This window comes from Tamandua tetradactyla, chromosome 10 (genome assembly GCF_023851605.1).
Source record: "Tamandua tetradactyla isolate mTamTet1 chromosome 10, mTamTet1.pri, whole genome shotgun sequence".
NCBI classification, from domain to species: Eukaryota; Metazoa; Chordata; class Mammalia; order Pilosa; family Myrmecophagidae; genus Tamandua; species Tamandua tetradactyla.
The window spans coordinates 45806710-45821165 of record NC_135336.1 but is presented as its reverse complement, the minus strand read 5'-3'; the positions used below and the strand labels follow the sequence as shown (position 1 = coordinate 45821165).

General features: G+C 37.8%; 1 protein-coding gene and 1 pseudogene across 4 annotated transcripts in view; both read left to right on the top strand.

The window, feature by feature from the left end:
- The window catches only part of LOC143648449 (centrosomal protein of 97 kDa-like), a 77134-nt gene that overhangs the window by 22337 nt on the left and 40341 nt on the right, over positions 1-14456 (top strand). For all 4 annotated transcript variants that reach the window (XM_077118519.1, XM_077118518.1, XM_077118517.1 and 1 more), the window contains exons 7-9: positions 1899-2063; positions 6817-6950; positions 7366-8140. In XM_077118519.1, coding sequence (XP_076974634.1) covers positions 1899-2063; positions 6817-6950; positions 7366-8140 — 1074 coding nt within the window. The remainder of the gene's footprint in view (positions 1-1898; positions 2064-6816; positions 6951-7365; positions 8141-14456) is intronic.
- Positions 8151-14283, top strand: LOC143648452 (heterogeneous nuclear ribonucleoprotein D-like pseudogene; annotated as a pseudogene).

Below are 14456 nucleotides of genomic sequence, written 5' to 3'. Positions count from 1 at the left end.
TTGGTTTAGGGAGAAAATTACTATAGCATGCTATGGGCTATGTTTAATAGGAAGACATGAGCAGTATCATAGCAATACCAGGGGTAAATAATGGGGGTGGGGGTAGGGCAAGAGCTAAGTGGAGGTTTGGATTTTCTATTTGATGAGAGTATGTTTATCTGTTATTTTTCTCTTGGGGGTGATGAAAATTGTCTGAAATTGAAAGTGTTGATGAACTGTTGACTTTGGACATAATGCATGATGCCTGGTGGATGGAGGTGGTTTTAGGATACACTGACTGAGAAGTAGAATCGTAAACCGTAGTGTATACATATGAATGAATACAGTGCTGTTACAGAAAGGAACAAACTGGTAAGGCATGCAACATTGTGAATGAACCTGTGGAACATTATGTGATGCAAAATAAGCCAGAAATAAAAGAGCAAATATTGTATGGTCTCATTTAGAAAATGTATCCAAATAAGGACCATACCTTGCAATTGTTTAATATTCAAGTTTCTTTCTTGCTCTCTTTTTCACTAGTTTAAAACATAAATTTTATTATTATTTCAAGGTTTTATGAGTTGGTTCTAGGGGTTTCTCACCTGGGGTCTCATGTGGCTGCATTCATATTGCAGATGGGGCCGGAGTCACCTTAAGGCTCCACTTGGCTGGATGTCCAAGATGACTCCGTCTTTCTCTTAATCTGAGAAGTTGTTAGGTTTACAAAAAAATCAAATCTAAAATCCAGAGTCTCCTTATACCACCCTATTATTCACACTTCATAGTTATGTGGTACGTTTGTTACAAATCATGAAAGAACATTTTTATAATTGCTAGCCATTAACTATTAACTACAGTCCATTCTTTACAGTAGGGTTCACTGTGTTTTACAGTCTTGTGAATTAAAAAAAAATTATTTTAGTGACATATATACCTCCTAAAATTTCCCCTTTTAACTGCATTCAAATATATGATTCAGTAAGTAATTCTGTTAATTACTTTCACAATGTTGTGCTGCCATCACCACCAACCATTACTTAAATTTTACATCAGCCCTCTCAAGTCTCTTAATCTGTAGATTCTTCCCCTTTTAATTTCCTTCTTTCTTTTCTCTTTGTTTTGGTTGTTGTTGATGAAAACAGATTATTGGTCATACAGATTTTTCCACTGTCTGCTTATTTTACTAATTGCATTCTGCTGTCCTTTGACATGTTCTGTATTTCCTGTACATTGTTGGTTGGATATGAAAGCTTGATCAGATTCAAGTTTTTTGAGGGGGAGTGTTAGAGGACTATTTTGTGGGTTTTATCAGGAGGCACAAGTGTCTTGTTGTCTCTCATGATTTATTAATTTATTCAGGGTTGCAAAATAGTAAAATTCTATTTCTACCGTTCATATATTTATTAATTAGAATACTATGTAGTAACTATTTGATTGCCCATTGATACAGTTTGTGTAAGAGAAGTAGATTAGTAATATTTAATTAATACCTTTTATTCACCAGTAATGAGTTGGTGGTACATCAACATCTTCCAATTGTGACCAATTAATTTTGTTTATTTAAAAACTGTTAATATGAGTTCAAGTTCATGGGTTTAAACATAATTTTTGTATTTAGGCACTAAATTTTGACACAGTGTGTGGAGGAGATACTCATTACTTTTTTGAAAATAATTTAAAAATATTTAGAACCCCTAATTCAGATTTATGGAAGTGCCTCCAAGCAAGACAAAAAGGCTAAAAGATATTATTAGAGTTAAAAGGATTGGGTGAGTAGGATACATTTTTTAAAACTTGAGTGAATTTTATTTTTGAAAAATAACCAATAATGTTATAAAGGTAAATTAAGAACAACTCTTAAACATGTATTTTATCTACTCATATCATTTCCTCTTCTTTATTTCCCTTAATTCCAGTTTGAAAGCTGAATGGCTCTATAGTCAAGGCAAGGGGAGGGCATATCGGCCTGGACAGCACATTCAGCTTGTCCAATATCTGGCTACAGTCTGCCCTCTCACATCTGCACTGGGTCTCCAAAGTGCAGAGGATGCCAAACTAGAGAAGATTCTGAGCAAGCAGAGGTAAGTCCATCCACTGGTAATAGCTAATGAATTCACAAGTGAAAATACCTTTGAGATTTTCCTGCTGTGTAAGTGGATCTAATTTATAGGCCTGAGGCAAATGCTGTAGACCCCATCCTGGGCATTTGTCTTCTCACCTCCATGATTTCTGCTGAGAGATCTGCGCATAGTCTCATTGGGCTTCCCTTGTATGTGATGGATTGCTTTTCTCTTGCTGCTTACAAGATCCTCTCTTTCTCTTTGACCTCTGACATTCTGATTATTAAATGTCTTCGAGTATGTCTATTTGGATCTATTCTCTTTGGGGTACGCTGCACTTCTTGGATCTGTAATTTTAAGTCTTTCATAAGAGTTGGGAAATTTTCAGTGATAATTTCCTCCATTAGTTTTTCTCCTCCTTTTCCCTTCTCTTCTCCTTCTGGGACACCCACAACCCGTATGTTCGTGCACTTCATATTGTCTTTCAATTCCCTGAGTCCCTGCTCATATTTTTCCATTTTTTTCCTATAGTTTCTGTTTCTTGTCAGATTTCAGATGTTCTGTCCTCCAGTTTAGAAATCCTATGTTCTGTCTCGAAATCTACCATTGTAGGTTTCCATTGTTTTTTTCATCTCTTCTACTGTGTCTTTCATTCCCATAAGTTCTGTGATTTGTTTTTTCAGACTTTCAGTTTCTTCTTTTTGTTCTTTCCTTGCCTTCTTTATATCCTCCCTCAATTCATTGATTTGGTTTTTGATGAGGTTTTCCATGTCTGTTCGTACATTCTGAATTAATTGTTTCAGCTCCTGTATGTCATTTGAATTGTTGGTTTGTTCCTTTGACTGGGCCATATCTTCACTTTTCCTAGTGTGATTTGTTATTTTTTGTTGGCGTCTAGGCATTTAATTTCCTTAATTAGTTTATTCTGGAGATTGCTTTCACTTCTTTTATCTAGGGTTTTCTTGCTGGATGAATTTGTTGTCTATCTGTTCTTTGACATTCTGTTCAGCTTTATCTGGACCTTTAGCTTAAGTTTTGTTTAACAGAGGAGAATTTTCCAGTTCTTGTTTTCTTGTTTCTTGCCCTGCTTGTGTGGTGCCTTTCCCCCCACACACACTTAGGAGGGTCTACTTAGATATTATAAACCCCAGCCAGATTTTCCCAGACCAGACTGGCCTCCTATCAGGAGGAAAGAGTCACCTGCCTTGGTTTACCCTGAGGGTGAGACCCAGCAGGTTTAAAGACTTTCCTGTGAAGTCTCTGGACTCTGTTTTTCTTATCCTGCCCTGTGTGTGGCGCTTGTCTGACTCCAGGTCCCACCAGCATAAGATGATGTGGTACCTTTAACTTTGGCAGACTCTCCCTGCTGGGGGCATGGTGGAAACAGAGGAGAGGTTGTAGGCTGGTTTTAATGGCTTCAAATTACCAATCCCTGGTGTCTGAATTCCTTGAGGGAGGGATCCCACCTGAGTTGGGCTTCACGCCTCCCCTGGGGAAGGCACAGGCTCCAGACAGGCCTCCAAAAGAGCTCATTTCTACCTATGCCTGGGGCAGTTGCAGCCTGAAAAGTCCTGCCGCTGTATCCAGAGGCAGTCAAGCCTTTTTAGATACACAGCCACAAAAACCTCTCTTTCCTTCTTTTTTTTTCCCCCCTTTTTCTGCCAGTCCTGCCCCCTTGGCGCCGGGGCAAAAATGAGCAACCTCTGTTTTGATCAGGTTCACCTAAGCTAGGGGCCTATTTTTAGTAGTCAGAATTTGTTAATTAGTTCCACAATTGGCGTTTGATTGTGCCCAGTCCCTGCTGCTGGTAAAGTCCTTTCCTTTCCCCTCTGGGAAGCGGCCTGTGGGGGAGGGGCGCTGGCCGCCACATCTTTGGGAACTCACGGTTCTGGGGGGTGCTCGCAGCCGGTCCAGCTGGTCTAAACTGGGGTACGCTGTGTGTCTGGTTACTGATGTGACCCCAGGAGCTGTTCTGTACTGTTTCTGGTTATTTAGTAGTAGTTCTGAAGGACGAACTAAAACGCGCACGTTGTTAAGCTGCCATCTTGACCCAGAAGTGCTGATCTCTTCTTAAGCAGGGAGAACCAAGTAGTGTGGGGATATGGGATGTTTTAAAAATTTAATTGTCCTGTTAATGTAAATGTTTCATATGTTTTTTTTTTAATTTTTTATTTTGTAATAACCTCAAACTAAGACCGTTGCAAAAATAATACAAAATCCATACAGGGAGCTCCAACATATCCCAACTGTCCCTACCCCAGATACTGATATGGGTTTTTAAATAGTAACATTAAAAAGTATTGCTAGAAAATGTTCTAAGAAATGATCATGATGATGAATATGCAACTATGTGATGATATTGTGAATTACTGATTATATACGTAGAATGGAATGAGCATATGTTAAGAATCTTTGTGTTTCTTTCTTGTAATATATTTTTTTAATTTTAAAAATTAATTAAAAAATTAAAATCTTAAAAAAATATTGCTAGAAATGAATAAAATATCAGTAGCAGAGAGAGTTAAAATAGAGTTGAGAAGTTACTCTGGAGGTTGCTGTTATGCAAGCTTCAGTTAGACCTTGCTACCTATCAGAACCTGCCAACTCTCATTCCAGCCAATCCTAAAGAATACCTAAGGTAATATATAAGATTCCACAAGGTTTCCATGCTCTAGAGTAACTTTCCAGAAACTTACAACCTCCAGATGGGTCCGTGGTCCAGATAAGTCCTGAAACCCAGCCCATCCTCTCCAGAACATCAGATAGTTCCATACCCCATATTTGCGACAAATCCTTCCCATATGAAAAATTTAGAATTGCCATAGCCCAAACATCCCTAAAAAGGGTGATGGAAAGATCAAAGGTGATGGTGGAGTTATACAGAGAAGATAGAATTTAACAAATGAATATGAATGCTGAATCATTAAATTGATATCTCTTTTAGTCTCCAATAGCTTAGAGCAGCTAGAAGTAAAAACCTAAAAATGTGGAATTATCTATGTCAAACTCTGAAATACGTTCTACAACTAATTGTGGTACTGTACTTTGAAATTTATTGCTTTTTTGTATATATGCTATTTTTCACACAAAAAAAGAAGGGAAACATGTCGCTTGGGATACTTAAAAAGTATTTACGCCCTCTAGCCTCCTGTATTCTGGAGCAGCTAGAATGAGAAATCTGAGAGGATCGTAAGGTATTTGTCCTGTAACTATTGTTGAAGAGTACGTTGAAACTATTGCCTTTTTATTTCTTTGGTTTGTATATATGTTATACTGTACAATAAAAAAAAGTTAAAAAAAAAATAAAAGTAGTGCTAGAAGCATCCAGTAGTCATTTTGTTTTTATCAGAAATCCTGCCTTTAAATGTGCATGCGCATCTGAGGGTGTCTGTCTATGCCATTGAAATATACATTTCTTTACCTTTTCTATCCAATGTTTTCAAATGAGGCTTTATAATTTGGAGGTGATTAAAGGCACTTACTTTTTTTTTTTTCAATTGAGAAATCTTCCCACACATACCATTCTATATATGGTGAGCAATCGATGGCTCACATTATCATCACATAATTGTGTATTCATTACCGTGATTGTTTTTTTTAGAACATTTGTATCACTCCAGAAAAAGAAAAAAGTAAAAACTCATACGTACCATACACCTTTCCCTTCCCTTTCATTGACCACTAGTCCTTCTAACTACCCAATTTATTTTACCCTTTGTCCCTCCTATTATTTATTTATTATCCATATATTTTACTCATCTATCCATACCCTAGATATAAGGAGCATCAGACACGAGGTTTTCACAGTCATATTGTAAACATTATATCTTTATACAGTTGTCTTCAAGAATCTAGGCTAGTGGAACACAGCTCAGCAGTTTCAGGTACTTACCTCTAACCACTCCAGTATACCATAAACTAAAAAGAGATATCTATAAATTGCATAATGATAACCTCCAGATAACCTCTAGACTCTGTTTGAAATCCTCAGCACTGAAACTTTATTTTGTCTCATTTCTCTCATCCCTCTTTTGGTCAAGAGGGCTTTCTCAATCTCTTGATGCTGGATCCTGGCTTTTCCCAGGCTTTCTGTCACATGTTGCCAGGGAAACTACACCCCTGGGAGTCATGTTTCATGTAGGAGGGAAGACAGTGAGTTGGCTTAGAGAGAGACCTCACATCTGAGCAACAAAAGTGGTGCTCTGGGGGTGACTCTTAGGCCTCATTTTAAGTAGGCTTAGCCTATCCTTTGCAGGAATAAGTTTTTGTATGGGGATGAACCCCAAGATCGAGGGCTCAGCCTATTGACTTGGTTGTCCCCACTGCTTTCAAAAATATCAAAAGTTCTTCCAATAGGGAAGTTGAATATTTCCTCCTTTCTCCCCATTCCCTCGAGGATTTTGCAAATACTTCTTTATTCATGTCCAAATCACTCTGGGATTTATCGTGGCATCACATTAATATGGACAAACCAACGAAATCTCACACCCTATTCAAGATTCCATGTACTTATGGTGTTTAAATAAACTGACCATACAAATTAAATTAAGAAATGCACTACCCAAAATATAAGTTTTGCACCAAATAAACATCTCTCCCTTTAGTCTCACATAGAAGTTGAAGTCTTAAAATGTGGACAGTATCATCCTTTACACAGTAGAGGTACTTACTTATAAAACTGGAGAGCTTCTACCTTTTGTACATCATTACCTAGGAAGCAGAAAAGTTTTCTTGTATGTGTGTGTTTTAAATAATATCAGATGTTGGTTTCTAGGTTTCATCAGAGGCAGTTAATGAACCAAAGCCAAAATGAAGAGTTGTCTTCTCTTGCTGCTTTTGACACAAGGGCACCTCTTGTATCTGAGCATTCAAATCCTGTTCAAGATTTCAAAATAGTCGAGGAAAATGGTAAAATGTTACTTTATTCCTGACTCCTGTTTTCCAAATTGTTTGATATATTGGGTATCATAAAATGTTAAAAGTGCATATTTTCATAATTTTATGAGTTTGTTACCTTAAGTCATCATTTGAACTCTGTGTGTGTGTGTATTATTACTATTTTATTTCTAATTTTTTAAAGGTTAGAGGATTACTACTTTTTGCATAGGCCTGATGCCCTAATTATTCTTGTGATTATTGCAAAAATCTTTTTTCTTAAAGAGTGCTTAATTTGATAGTTTGGGTGTACTGAAGGAAATTCCTGAAAGCCTTTTTTTGTTTCATTTTTGCCATATTTCAGGGGTTAGATTTAATTAGAAAGATACAACTAGAATAAACTCTTTAAATATTTGCTGTTTAAATGATACTCTGTTTCTTCTTCTAGAACCTGTCATCCAAGTCAATTCTTGGGTTGGGATAAGTGATAATGATGAGCAATTGTGTGCTGCTAAGAATAGCTTTCCAGCTTCTATACATACTACAAGATATTCTCGAAATGACCTGCATCTGGAAGATATACAGACAGATGAGGACAAGTTAAACTGTAGTCTTCTCTCTTCAGAGTCTACTTTTATGCCAGTTACATCAGGACTATCTCCAGTATCACCTACAGTTGAGCTGAGGCTACAAGGCATTAACTTGGGCCTAGAAGATAATGATGTTCCAGATGAGCCTGTGAAAGGGTTGGAAAACCAGAATTTGGATAAAGAAGAGAAAAAGGTCTTATGGGCTACAAATGAGAATTCTGTTAGAATAATGAAAAATGAGATTAGTACAGAGATAAATGAAAAGGCTGGGTTGTTACCTTGTCCTGACCCAACAATAGCCAGAGCTTTGTTGAAGGAAGACGACCCAAGTCTTACATCTTACCTTGAATCAGTTGGACACATTGTTGTCCAGTCACAGCCAGATATTGAAGAAACCATGTCCCAAACAGCTTCAGAGAAATTTGTCTGCAAGGCTTTAAGCCAGAGATCTGTGGCTTTGGAGCAAGATAAAGTTTCCCTTCTGAAGTTGAATGAAGCAGCTACCAAGCTTCAGGCCTGTTGGCGAGGCTTTTATGCCAGGAACTACAACCCTAAAGCCAAAGATGTACGTTATGAAATTCGGCTGCGTAGAATGCAGGAGCACATTGTCTGCTTAACTGAAGAAGTAAAGGGGTGAGCCAAAAGACCTATTTAAGAGCTCTTTTATTGGTTTGGGGGAGTTAGATTATTAGACTTGATTTGGAACACAGAAGCATTGCTGCTTTGGTCAGAATACTTTTCACACCATGCTGCCACTGCTTGTTTTTCAGTCTCGTGCAAGGGACTGAAAGTATCTTGAGGACAGAGATTGTCTGTCATACGCTTTTCTATCCGTGGTCAGCAGTTGGTACACAGATGCAGTGTAGCCATGAATGTTAAATGAATGAATGTGAATATTATGGAAGAGCTCTGTAGGCATCTATGATTATAAACATAGAAATGTACAGATAATGTAGAAAAAGATGAATAAATATTTGAAAGGTGAGAAAGTCTCAATAGAACCCAGTAGGTGGCATGAGAATTAAAGAAAGTATGGGGATTCAGAAGGGGACAAAATTTTGGAGCTACAATAGGAATTATTTTCTAATTCCATGGCTCACAGGGTTTACCGGCTGACAGACAGGAGAATTAGGAATTCATAAGTTTATTTTGAATATTAATACCACACTACTAATATTTATTAAAAATATTACTGAATGGAAGAGAAGGGAGCAGCAAAAGAGACTGAGAGGGGCAGCCACAATAGTAGTAAAACTAGGTAAGTATGTTTCCCAGCTCCAGCAGAAGAAAGTGTTTTGGGAGAGATGTGAGGTATCATAAGGTGAGGGCAGAAAACTGTCCATTAGATTTAGCAAATGAAAGTCACTGGAAATTGTATTGGGAATTCCCAGTACTACTCTCAGGCTTAATGATTCCCTATTAGTGCTCTGGAAAACTTTACACTCATGGTTATGAATTATTACAATGAAAGCATACCAAATAAAATCAGTAAAGGAAAAAACACACATAGGGCAGAGGCCATAGGGCACAGGCTTCCAGTTCTTCTCTCTTAGTGGGGCCATGTAGTCAGTGCTTAATTCTCCCAGCAGTGATGTGTGACAACATATACAAAGTTTTGTTAATCAGGACACTCTCCCAAGACTTGGCATCCTGGCTTTTTATCAGGGTCAGTCACACAGGCATTCAAACCCTACTGAGTGGACTCAGACTCTAGCCTCCACACCATGGATACAGAATGGTCCAGGGCTCCAGGTGAACATCTTTTTTTTAAACATGACAGCATATAAACACAAACATTCTTACCATACGATCATTCCATTTTTGGTATATAATCAATAACTCACAATATCATCATATAGTTGTATATTCATCACCACGATCACCTCTCAGAACATTTGCATCAATCCAGAAAAAGAAATAAAAAAAAAAGAAAAAAATTCTTACATACCAGGTGAACATCTTAAATCACATTGTCAGCATCAACTGTCCAGTGTGACCCTAGTCTCCCAGTATATAAAGACCTTCTTATCAAGCAAGATATTCTAAGGGCTTAAAGGTTATCCCCCAGGAAACAGATCAAAGACTTGGTGGTTACTGCACAGTGACCTTCCTAAGAGCACCTTCAGTGGAGTATTCGAATGAAGGCCAGATTGGAATGGGTTGAATAGTGAAGAGTTTAAGGAGTCACTGTCTTTGGGAAATGTTTCTGAGGAAAAGAGAATAGGGTGATTGTTGGAGGAGAATGTGGGATCAAGGAAGATTCTTTTTTAAAGATGAAAGTTACTGTAACATGTTTATATGTTGCTAGGAATAGTTCAATAAAGGGAAAAACTGATGGTGTAGAGGAAAGAAGGGATAAGGGTAGGATTGGGATTCTAGTGAAGGTGTGAGAAGAAGGAATCCCATGCACAAGTAGAGGGAGTGACCTAAGATAGGAGCAGGTGCAGGCAAGGTAGTAGGTTTGATGGTGGGATAATAGGGAAATCCTATCTGATGCTTTTCCTTTTCAACAACACATTAGACATAGTTTTGAGAATGAGGAGGGGGTGAAAGTGTGAAACGTTTAAGGAGAGAGGTGTGAGGTGTGAGATAATCATCTTAAAATGAGCTTGTGAGGGAAATGGAATAGGATTGCTGTGCAGTGTGAGGAAGGAAAAGTGCAAAACCATAGGTCAGATTTATAATTTTCATCAACAACTCTCAGTTGTTCAGCTCTAATGCAGACATGATTGTTTGGGTTCAGTCAGGAGTGGGTTTTTACAGGTGAATTTGGTGGAAGGAGAGAGGGAAGGACAAAGGAGGTAAAGATATTTCCAAAAGAGTGATTATAATGATGGATCTTGAATTTAAATAGGGTAAGATGGTGATACTGATTCAAAGTGGTGGGCTCTTTGCCTTGATGTGCTCAAATGACCAATTCCTGAGACCATGGGTTTCAGAAAGATGAAGAGTTTATTGGTAAGCGTGAAGCAGAAAAACAGATGGCCATTGGCTTAAAAATCTGTCTCCCCAAAGTGCAGTCACTCTGATCATTATGTAGTATCAAAATATACCACAAAACGTTTTAGGATAGTGAGCAAGCAGCTCTAGATATAATTAGAGGTGATCTGAGTATGCGCAGATTGATTACATGCTTAGTCACTGAGCATATGTAAGAAAATGGTGGCCTTAATATGATGATGGGCATGATTTTTGGTATTATAATAAGGTATAGGTCATTTATAGGTTAAAGTTTAAGCTACTGCACATTTCAGGCAGGCCAGTTTGGTTAGATCTAGCTTCATCTGACAAGTTTAGGAATTAGGATGGGTTAGCTCTGGGTTGACCCAAGGCCCTTTGTTATTAAACATGAACTGTCTTTGTAATCATGAGACTCTAAAGTTGAAAAGCAGGATTAAGGGGTACAAATGGCAGTTAGTTAGAAGGTTTTGACAATTATAAGATAAAGGCTATATAGTTATATAGTCATTGTTAAAGATCAAGGCAGCTAGGCCACAGTTCAGCAGCCTCAGGCATTTCTCTCTGGTCATTTTGTAATATTGAGAAAGTAAGAAAAGTATCCATATAATGATTCAATATTCATAATTATTTGTTCATTCTGAACTCTTAGTTACAAAGGGAAATGAAAACAGGAAGGGAGTCATTGGATTGGAGATGTAGATGAAGATTAGAGGTCTGATTGTTGGAGTGGGGTGGAAGAGAAAGTGAACTGGGAGGCTAGAAAGGTAGTGTGGTTGGTGGAGGTGCTTGAAATCAATTTTGAAAGTATTGTAGCCACAATGATTCAGTCTAGGGTGAGCCATGAGATTCGGTGACTAAAGTAGGTGGATGATTGTTGGATGGAACATCTATGTGGATGTTGAGGTCTCTGAAACTGATGGAAAGAATGGGGCACAGAAAAAGGCAGTGAGTTTGGTGCTGAAATGTCAGTAGATGGGGGTGAGTAATGGGATGACAGTCATTGTCAAGAAGTTTTGTGCAATTTAGCAGGATGGCAGGCAGGAACTGGGGTTCTTTTTTTTTAAAAAAAATATTTTATTGAGAAAATAAAAATACATGTATACAGTCCATATATGGTATACAATCAATGGCTCACAGTATCACATAGTTGTGTATTCATCACCATGATCATTTTTAGAACATGTGTATCATTCCACAAAAAGAAAAAGAGCTCTTCTGCTGCCATTTTAAATCTAGCTCTATACAATGCTCCACTGCCGCTGCTAATAGAACTTGGTGTGTGTGCCAGCACCCCACTGCTGACAACTCCGTCACCATGGAGGACATGGAGTACAGAAACACAGAGGAATTTTTTTTTTTAACTTTTTATTTTGAAATATGTTTAAATTATACGGCAGTTAGAAAAATAATACAAAACCCAAATAGAGAACTCCACCATACATCTGCTCCTAACCCAGATACCCAGATCCACCAATTTTAACTTTTTGGCATATCTGCCATATCATTCTGTCTACCTGTCCATCCGTCTGTCTGTGTCTGTCTATCTACCTTTCTCTATCAATCTGTTTATGAACACTTGAGTGTAGGCTGTATATATCATGCTTCTTGAGCATTTAGTACTACCATGTACATTTTAGAGTAGTGATTCTTAAACCTTTTTTGGCTCATAAACTCCTTTGAGAACCTCATGCAACTATGGCTTTCCTTCAGGAACATCAGATTAAGAACCCTTGGCTTGGAGGAGAGTCAAAGTAGCCTACCTCCAAAGTCCTCTGGGCTCCTCTTCCTCCATCTACCACTAGCCATCCCAGCTGCAGGGTTCCACCCATGGCTGGGGTAACACTTGGGCCTCTGAGGTAAAGACCAGCTAACTTTCAGAACATTTATTTGTTGTCTGCTGCCAGTCTTTCTTTTATTATTATTATTAATTAACGGAAAAAAAGAAATTAACCCAACATTTAGAAATCATACCATTCTACATATGCAATCAGTAATTCTTAACATCATCACATAGATGCATGATCATCGTTTCTTAGTACATTTGCATCGGTTTAGAAGAACTAGCAACACAACAGAAAAAGATATAGAATGTTAATATAGAGAAAAGAAATAAAAGTAATAATAATAGTAAAAAAAAAGAAAACCTATAGCTCAGATGTAGCTTCATTCAGTGTTTTAACATGATTACTTTACAATTAGGTATTGTGCTGTCCATTTTTGAGTTTTTGTATCTAGTCCTGTTGCACAGTCTGTATCCCTTCAGCTCCAATTACCCATTATCTTACCCTGTTTCTTACTCCTGCTGGACTCTGTTACCAATGACATATTCCAAGTTTATTCTCGAATATCCATTCACATCAGTGAACACAGAGGAATTTGCAGAGGAATCCAAGATTAACACGAGCAAGAATCAATAGGATGACTGTAAAATGTTTATTGGAGGCTTGAGCTGAGATACAAGCAAGAAAGATCTGACTGAGCATTTGTCTCAATTTGGAGAGGTTGTAGACTGCACAATTAAAACAGATCCAGTTGTCGGAAGATCAAGAGGATTTGGATTTGTGCTTTTCAAAGATGCTGCTAGTGTTGATAGGTTTTGGAACAGAAAGAACACAGACTGGAAGGCAAATTGATAGACCCCAAAAGAGTAAGGCTTTAAAAGGGAAAGAACCCCCCTGCCAAAAAAAAAAAAAGTTTCTGTGGGTGGATTGAGGCCACATACTTCTGAAGAGCAAATAAAAGAATATTTTGGAACATTTGAAGAGACTGAAAATTTTGAACATCCCACGAGTACAAAAACAAATGAAAGAAAAGGGTTTTGTTTTATCACATATACAGATGAAGAGCCAGTAAAGAAATTATTAGAAGGCAAATATCATCAAATTGGTTCTGGGAAGTGTGAAATCAAAGTTGTACAACTCAAAGAGATACATAGGCAGCAACAGCAACAACAGAAAGGAAGAGCTGCAGCTGCTGGATGAGGTGGTAATGGGGTCGTGGACAAGGTCAGGGCCAAAACTGGAACCAAGGATTTAATAACTGTTACAGTCAAGGATATGGAAATTACAGTAGTGCCCATGGTGGTGATCAGAACTATAGTGGCTATGGTGTATATGATTATACTGAATATAACTATGGGAACTATGGATATGGACAGGGATATGCAGACTACAGTGGCCAACAGAGCACATATGGCAAGGCATCACGAGGGGGTGGCAATCACCAAAGCAATTACCAGCCATACCAGAAGAGGACCTTGGAGAAAATAGGAGGTAGTACTAAAGTAACCCATCTTACAGGATGATGTTGAAGATTGGACTTCTGTTGATCTAAGATGATTATTTTGTAAAAGACTTTCTAGTGTACAAGGTGCAACTGTCTAACTATGTATAGCTGCCATTTAGTTTTCTTTGTTTTTACTTTGTCCTTTGCTATCTGTGTTATGCCTTGATGTGGACTTGTTTATGCAAATTTTATTTGTATTGTTTCATGTTAAACCTCAGATAAATGCTTCCTTATGTGATTGTTTTAAAAAAATGAAATAAAAAGGAAAAAAACTCATACATTCCATATTCCTTACCCTTCCTCTGCTTGACACTAGTATTTCAGGCTACCCATTTTTTTACCCTTTATCCCCCCCTATTATTTATTTAGTTTTTATCCTTATTTTTTACTCTTCTGTCCATACCCTGGATAGAAGGCACATCAACATGAGGTTTTCACAATCAAGCAGTTAGATTGAAAAGCTATATTGTTATACAATCATCTTTAAGAATCAAGGCTCCTGGAACACAGGAGCTGGGTGGAGGAGGAAGTTAAAGAACAGTTTGAAAACAATAGTGAGAAAGCAATATTTTGATACTGATGAAAGAGAGAAGAAAACATCCTAAACTTCAGAGGGCTACTGTGCTCTCAGAAGATGATCTAATTTGGTAAAAGTTCAGGTGCTTATTCCAAAGTTTGCTGATAACAATTCAGGAGTCCCAGA